Below are 8,158 nucleotides of genomic sequence, written 5' to 3' on the forward strand. Positions count from 1 at the left end.
GTGGAGTTTGCTTTCACCTCTGACATCGCCCACACCTGGGGGTTGCGAGAAAGGGGAAGTGAAAGCTGCACAATTATATCTGCGCACTTTCACACCCGCGGGGTAAACAACAAATGTGAGGTCAAAGTATATTTGGACAGAGATGCTATCGATAGGAGAAATGGGTTTGTAAATTTGAAACGTTCGGTGCGCCTTAATGTTTGGCCCAACCTTGAAACCATTTCGGGGACGTCTATAATCTTGGTTTGCTTTTGTAGACCAGAGTAAACATTAGCTACGACTTTTTTTAAAAACTAGTTCTGTTTCCTCTGAACTTCAACCCACAGCCCATTTCATAGAAAGCTGTCATCTAACTTTGTAGATGGTATGATTTGGATTATTTTTGACTATGATTATGAATCTTATTTTAGTTTGGCTGAACGAATGTAAGATGTTGAGTGTACGGGATGGCCAGTTCAAAGAGTGGATTTCAAAGCTCATTTGGAACAGTTTTTAAATTTGGAGAGTTTGCTTGGGGACTGGGTGTTTAGTGCCTGCTCGAAGTTTGACCGGAGCGAACTTGTTATTTTCTTCAATACGATGATCCAGGACATGCGGACTCTTCAACGCGAACACCAACACACCAAACTCTCGGCCGCACACACAGACAGCGCAGCCCACGCACTGTTTGTCCGCCCACCTTATGTTTTAAGGAATTTATCAATAAAAATCAAGCGTTCGATCCTCTGACTAGAAATGCCATGATGCGCTAGTCCCAGAAGTATGCAGCACTAGCGTGCGTTCGGCCCGTCTAGTTACTCCTGTTCTTTGACGGAGCTCTCCAAATGAATGCTCATTGCTCAGCACCCCACGGATTTAATATTTTACTTTTACCAATAGTTACTTACAAAAGCTTTATAGTTATTTTTTTCCCTGAAACAAGTGTCGAAATATGTGTGGTGGCGTGCAGACGATTTTATGTAAAAAGTATAGATTGTTAATAGAAGAAATAGGCGTGGTTGAAATTAATTCAGTCATTAAATGTATATAATACAATAATTTTAATACAAAATAATATATTTATAACAACATGAAAAATACAATTCTCAATTACAAGACATCTAGCCCTGTATAGTGTGACTCGGAGGTGGGCAGATAGATGCGCACCACAGATACTCTCTGCTGGGCTGAAACATCGTCCCAGTGGTCGTCGGACAAACTCAACATTCGCTCAGACCCGTCGCCGGGTCGCCTCAAAACTCAACGCAATAGAACACACATGAATGATACAAAATTCGTTTCGAAGCTTATTACCCGGCTACAACTGGGGCAAGTGAGATGCGCCGAGTTCCGTTAATGAACCGAATTCCCTCGGTTACGAGAAAGTGGCGACTTTCTGTGTGTAACCTCGTCAAAGCCCTTCAAACAAGCGGCAGGGTTGATCTGCTTCGCACTCAGAAGCATCCCGTCCAGTCCGTATACCCATTGAGGTACCCAGCGAGTTGGGGACGCGCGTGTATGTTGAAGACGGATCGTCAGGACCACGGCTCGCTCCGTGTCACCTCTCCCCGGCCCAAAGTCTCCGACCGTAGCCCCTCTCCAGGGCGGTAGTACCAGCTACAGATCCCCAGTGAAACGTTCGCCGTCCGTTGGTTCTTAAATAATGTCCTTGCTTGTGAAAAGACGCATTCGGGTAAAAGTCTGAACTTTCTGAAGTTACCAGAGAATTTGCTGCTTGTGGTCTCAGATGTGTCTCTTCATGTGTAGAGCGAGATGGTCGGATCTGGAGAAGGCTCTCTCGCACATCTGGCACTGGAATGGGCGGTGGCCCGTGTGTTTGCGGTAGTGACGGGTCAGCTCGTCGGAGCGGGCAAACTTCCAGCCGCAACCTTCCCAAGTGCAGTGATAGGGCTTCTCACCTAAAGCACAGAGACAACGCAAACTGGTTATCATCTCAGCAAATAAAGACAAGCAAGACGCGAACATAACGCGGTTCTCGCTAAAAACAAACAAATCTCTATTCTTAATTGCGAGTTGGCACTAAATACAAGTCCGAACTACATCTGCAGAGGCTCCTGATTACAGCGCTCTGGAATGCAGAAGTGCTGCATAAACGACCCCAATTGTCAACAGTCCCCTCCCGCTTCCCACAGGGGACCTACCTGTATGTGTCCTGAGATGGGCTTTGAGATGCGAGCTCTTGGTGTAGGTCTTCCCGCAGCCGCTGTAGGTGCAGGTGTGCGCCGCTGTCCGCTTCCTGGGCCAGGAACGCCGGCCCCGCTTGGGTTTACTATCCAGAAGCTCGAGGGGCGAGGAGGGCGGTGTCAACATGGCCCTCGGCGCCGGGCTGGGCTGCAGGCTGACCGAGTCGTCGAAGAGGCCGTACTGGTTGGGGTAGTGCAACTGGTGGCGAGGGAAGGGGTAGCCGGGCTGGTAGGGCAAGCCGGGAGGGCACATCAGCTGGCTCTGGTGAGCCTCGGAGTTCATCAGGTCGCCGGGGCTGAGCGGAGGAGTGACGCTGCCCCCGCCGCCGCCGCCGTGCGCTGGGCTGCCCAGTCGCTGCTGCTGCTCGTTGTACGCCACCATGCACGACATGGGGTCCTCCTGTTTGATCCTGAGACAAGCCGACCTTGGCATCATGCACATGGGCTCCCCGTAGCCCCCCATGCTCGGCTCAACTTTGGGAATCTTGGGCGCCGCTTCAGCCGGGAAGACCTGAGTGAAGACGAAGCGACCTTGGATGGCGTTGGATTGGCAGTACTCCGGGGTGGCATCGGGGCGCAGCAGTTCGTCCATCAGGCTGCAGGTTGGGAAGCTCATGGTGCTGAACTGGTCTTGTGGGACGTATGAGTCGCAGTCACTCTTGTGGTAGTAGTGGCCGTTATCTTCCGTGGACAAGAGATAGTCCTGACCGTCGGCGGAACAGGTGCCGCTGGAGTGGGACAAAATAAAATCCATATCCAGTAGATTGAGATCATCATCGTCACTGCTGCCTCCTGTGTATGCCCCCGAATTGGGCAGGGGCTCCGTCATGGCGAAATGGATTGGAGTCAATTTGGCTCCAGAGTCGCTTTTCCACCTCTGTGAAAATGAATCAGAAAACACCTTGTTAGAATGCTTTTACTCGTCACCAAACAAAAATCCCATCCAAACTCTAAAGAATCATGCACGAATAAATGTCAAAAAAAAATCACTGCAGCCAATACGGTCTGCGTGTGTTTACTTTACGTCCCAGTGCAAAGTTTGTTAAAAAGAAAAAAAGTTTACTTACATCGCAAAAACCTTGCTTGTCATAGACCTTGGGGATTGCAAATGTTGAGATGGACGGCAGAATCATCGCCATCTCTGTCTCTGGCGGAAAGGGTTTCACTTTTTTAAAAACTACTAAAAAGTTAGCATAGATAACTCCAGCCGGCGTGGCGAGGGTTTGTGTGAGAGTCTCGGCACAGGGTTTAGCGGCGCTCACTCCGCGCTCTCATTAAGTACTGGGTTTGAGTTGCGCTGCAGGTCCTACGATTGGTAGGATGTAGCCGTCAGCTTGAGCCAATTGCAGCGGCCTCAGGAAACACGTCCAGGATGAGAGTCGGACGCGAGTAAATGTCCTAAATATAGCAGTAGTATATAAAGCGAGCACTGGCCGGCAGAGCGAGAAGCGACTGAACCATGGAGCGGCGCCTGCCCCTCTTCTTAAGAGCTGTCAGGATTGCTCCGTCTCCATAGGGACGCTGCAAAACAACACACACACACACACTTACACATACACACAGCAGTCCGACAGCATCATGGACCGATGCCAAGGTGACGCAGGACAATGTCAGGCATCGCTGACACACACACACCACATCAGCCGGAGTTACAATTGACCGAGAGAAGGATTTATAAATAATCCTCGGGTTCTCCCGGCTCTGTGTTTGTAAATAACACGGTGTTTGGCGCCTGAAGTCTGCACAGACCGAGGTTAAAAATAACAATGCAGTGACTCTGGACAGGGCTCGCTGTGTTTAGGTTCGACTCTCGGGGCAGAAGGAGTTCTGGTGCAGGGAGCTCCGACACCTCTAAGACAAGAGGGAAGTTTAATAATCTGGTCTAAGTTCTCTCTGGTGCCCACTGAACCACCGCGAGCGGTTGTACATTTTATTTTAAACCGAGGCGTTTGCCTCGCCTCGGGAATCCGATGTGGTTCAGATAGCATTGGTGCCTGGCCGTTAGTGTCTGCTTATGTGAGCGTCACTTAATCAACGCGTCAAGATCCAGAGGGACAAGGTAATGCCGAACACACGCGGCAGAGGGAGCTCCCGTCCACACACCGATGTTGCATCGCTCTCACCGCCTCTCACACATTCTCACAGTCACACTCAGATAGGTACAGGTGGTACACACGCCGTCCCAACGTCCACTCAACACGCTCATATCTGCTTCTTAGGCCGTCCCTTGGGTCACCTGCTGGTTCCATGGCCAACGTAACTGAGCTGCCAGTGTAACTTGGGCCTCAGTGTGGGGGCATGGGCCTGGAGTGTTTATCAGCACAAATGTACGCAGGGGCGGTCTCACATATCCCCACATAGTGCGTCTCACAAGGACTTATGCATATCTAGGGACACGCACATTCACATAGATAGACACAAAATGCTGGAGTAACTCAACGCGACAGGCAGCATCTCTAGAGAGAAGGCATGGGTGACATTTTGGGTCAAGATCCTTCTTCAGACTATGTCAGGGGAGCGGGAGATACATAGATAAGGAGTTTGACACAAAGACATGATTTCACATGTGCACACACATTCACGTACACAAATCACCCATTCACATGTACATACACACCAAACATTCACATATACATACACCACACATTCGCATGTGCATGGACTTTCATATATACATTTTCATGTACAGTGTATTCAGACCCCTTCACTTTTTCCACATTTTGTCACGTTATAAACAGCCTTGTTCTAAAATTGATTCAATTCATTTTTTTAAATCAGCAATCTACACACAATACCCCATAATAAAAAAGTGAAAACAGGAGTTTAGAAATTTTTGCCGTAAAAAAACTGAAATATCACATTTACATCAATATTCAGACCCTTTACTCAGTACTTTGTTGAGGCACCTTTTACAGCCTCAAGTATTCTTGGGTATGACGCTACACGCTTGGCACACCCATATTTGGGTAATTTCTCCCATTCCTCTCTGCAGATCCTCTCAAGCTCTGTCAGGTTGGATGGAAAGTGTCGATGTACAGCTATTTTCAAGTCCCTCCAGAGATGTTCGATCAGGTTCAAGTCCGGACTCTGGCTGGGCCACTCAAGGACATTTGTCACAAAGCCACTCCTGACATGGCTCTTAGGGTCGTTGTCCTGTCCGCCCCAAAGAACAATTCATCATCTTGGTTTTGCATCAGACCAGAGAATCATTATGCTTTCTCATGGTATTGGCCAGGTGAGAGTCCCTTAGTGTGCCTTTTGACAATCTTGGTTTCATCAGACTCCAAGAGCAGGTGGCCTGTCAAACTCCAAGCAGGCTGTCATGTACCTTTTACTGAGGAGTGGCTTCCATCTGGCCACTCTACCATAAAGATCTGATTGGTGGAGTGTTGCAGATATAGTTGTCCTTCTGGAAGGTTCTCCCATCTCAACAGAGGAACTCTGGAGCTCCGTCAGAGTGACCATCAGGTTCTTGGTCACCTCCCTGACCAAAGCCCTTCTCCCCCGATTGCTCAGTTTGGCCGGGCGGCCAGCTCTATGAAGAGTCCTGGTGGTTCCAAAGTTCTTCCATTTAAGAATGACGGAGGCCACTGTGCTCTTCACGACCTGCAATGCTGCCAAAATTGTTTTATATCCTTTCCCAGATCTGTGTCTCGACACAATCCTGTCTCAGAGGTCTACGGACAATTCCTTTGTCTTCATGACTTGATTTTTGCTCTGACATGCACTGTCAACTATGGGACCTTATATAGACAGGTGTGTGCCTTTCTAAATCATTTCCAATCAATTTAATTTACCACTGGTGGACTCCAATCAAGTTGTAGAAACATCTCAAGGATAATCAATGGAAACAGGATGAACCTAAGTTCAATTTTGAGTGTCATAGCAAACGGTCTGAATACATGTGAATGTGATATTTCAGTTATTTCTTTTTAATTACTGCAAACATTTCTAAACACCTGTTTTTGCTTCTTCATTCTGGGGTATTGTATGTAGATTGATGATTTACATACAGAGAGTTGGATGATCAGCCATGACCATTTACATACACAGAGAGTGGTGAATCTCTGGAACTCTCTGCCACAGAGGGTAGTTGAGGCCAGTTCATTGGCTATATTTAAGAGGGAGTTAGATGTGGCCCTTGTGGCTAAGGGGATCAGGGGGTATGGAGAGAAGGCAGGTACGGGATACTGAGTTGGATGATCAGCCATGATCATATTGAATGGCGGTGCAGGCTCGAAGGGCCGAATGGCCTACTCCTGCACCTAATTTCTATGTTTCTATGTTTCTATTTAAAAAAATGAATTTAATCCATTTTAAATTAAGACTGTAACGTAACAAAATGTGGAAAAGGTGAAGGGGTCTGAATACTTTCTGAATGCACTGTATGCACACATATTTCACACATACACACTCACATATACACACAGCACATACATTGAAATGTACATACATACGCACACGTGTACATGCACAAACTGGCTCAAGTTCACATGTACACACACACACACACACACACACACACACACACACACACACACACACACACACACACACACACACACACACACACACACACACACACACACACACACACACACACACACACACACACACACACACAGATGTTCAGACGGTTGCTAGGGGGATGGAAGAATTTTGGAGAGGGAACAGAATTTGTGAGAGAGGCCGAAGAAATGCCCTCAACCTTCCCAACATTATTTCTGGAGGAAACATTGGCCTATTCCCAACTGTCTGTCTGACAGACTGACGGGCAAACGTGGAAACAGCAGAAGGTCCAACAGATGATGATGAGGTAGAGTTCATGTGTAACTTTAGTTCAGGTGGTGGAGATGAGACATTATAGGAGGCCAAGAGTGGACGGGTCTCTGGGCAACCCCAGGGTTAACAATGTCCTTGCATAAATTGAAACCATTACTTTCTGACTATGAAATGCCAGAGTAACTCAGCGAGATAGGCAGCATCTCTGGAGAGAAGGAATGGGTGACGTTTTGGGTCGAGCCTCTTCTTCAGACTGAGCCTTTAGACTTCAGACTATAGACAGTTCAGTCTGAAGACGGGTCTAGACCCGAAACATCAACCATCCCTTATCTCCAGCATTTTGAGTCTATCTGCGGTTTAAATCAGCATCTGTAGTTCCTTCCTAGACTTTCTGACCATGACTGGGTTGTTAAGAATGGAACCTGGTTCACTCTCATGCACGTATATGTGCACATTTTCATGCATGACGATTTTCCCACTCACTCATCAACTCTCCCATGTACACATCAATTATCACATTCCTTTCATTCAGCGTAAACACCTCTGCATGCTGTGCTCACTTTCACCTAACACACTCATAGCGAAGAACATGAAGGCCAGTGGATTCAGGGGAGGGATCCCCAGAGCTGACAATGTGTATCCTAGCATATTATGGGAAGCAGAGGTGGAGATTACCGCGCCTTCCTTGGCAGAGACTTATGTATGTTCATTTGCCACAGTTGAGGTCCCAGAAGGCTGAAGGGTGGCTAATGTGTAAAAAGGAACTGCAGATGCTGGTTTATACCAAAGATAGACACAAAGTGCAGAAGTAACTCAGTGGGTCAGGCAGCATCCCTGGAGATAAAGATGGGATATACTTCTTCAGACTGGCTAATGTTGTGCCTTTAAATAAGAAGGGCAGCAGGGATAAACCAAGGAACTACAGGCCGACAACCCTTGTATCATTGATGGGGAAGATATTGGAAGAGAGGGACGCATTACTGTGCATGTGGCGTGCAGTCAGGGAGCAGTTTCCTCGACGTCAGCTCTCTGTACACAAGGCCGAGCAGTGTGTGCAGCTGGCGACGACCAGTGGGGACTGCCGGGTGCCAGGGAACTGTCCAGCGGCCGCTCACTAACTCTTTGGCAAGCCCTGGAGTCCAGCGGCAAATTGCCAAATTGCACCATGTACGCGCGTTGGCAGAGACTTTTGT

At 47.9% G+C, this 8,158-nt stretch overlaps 1 protein-coding gene across 1 annotated transcript; it reads right to left on the bottom strand.

Moving 5' to 3' along the window:
- Nucleotides 1-1,025: 1,025 nt before the first annotated feature.
- On the bottom strand, nt 1,026-3,626 carry LOC129711234 (Krueppel-like factor 2). Its single transcript, XM_055658745.1, has 3 exons — nt 3,251-3,626; nt 2,142-3,060; nt 1,026-1,898 (listed from the first exon to the last, which is right to left on the bottom strand). Exons 1-3 carry the CDS (start codon nt 3,320-3,322, stop codon nt 1,723-1,725), a joined length of 1,167 nt encoding a protein of 388 aa, XP_055514720.1. The 5' UTR covers nt 3,323-3,626; the 3' UTR covers nt 1,026-1,722.
- Between the last annotated feature and the right edge of the window lie 4,532 nt (nt 3,627-8,158).

This window comes from Leucoraja erinacea, chromosome 29 (assembly GCF_028641065.1).
Source record: "Leucoraja erinacea ecotype New England chromosome 29, Leri_hhj_1, whole genome shotgun sequence".
Lineage (NCBI taxonomy): Eukaryota > Metazoa > Chordata > Chondrichthyes > Rajiformes > Rajidae > Leucoraja > Leucoraja erinaceus.

Coding starts and splice junctions, on each gene's coding strand:
- LOC129711234 (XM_055658745.1), bottom strand. CDS start 3,322: ATGGCGATGATTCTGCCGTCCATCTCAACATTTGCAATCCCCAAGGTC. Junction 3,061..3,250: donor ACAAGCAAGGTTTTTGCGAT/GTAAGTAAACTT, acceptor TCATTTTCACAG/AGGTGGAAAAGCGACTCTGG. Junction 1,899..2,141: donor CCATCTCAGGACACATACAG/GTAGGTCCCCTG, acceptor TCTGTGCTTTAG/GTGAGAAGCCCTATCACTGC.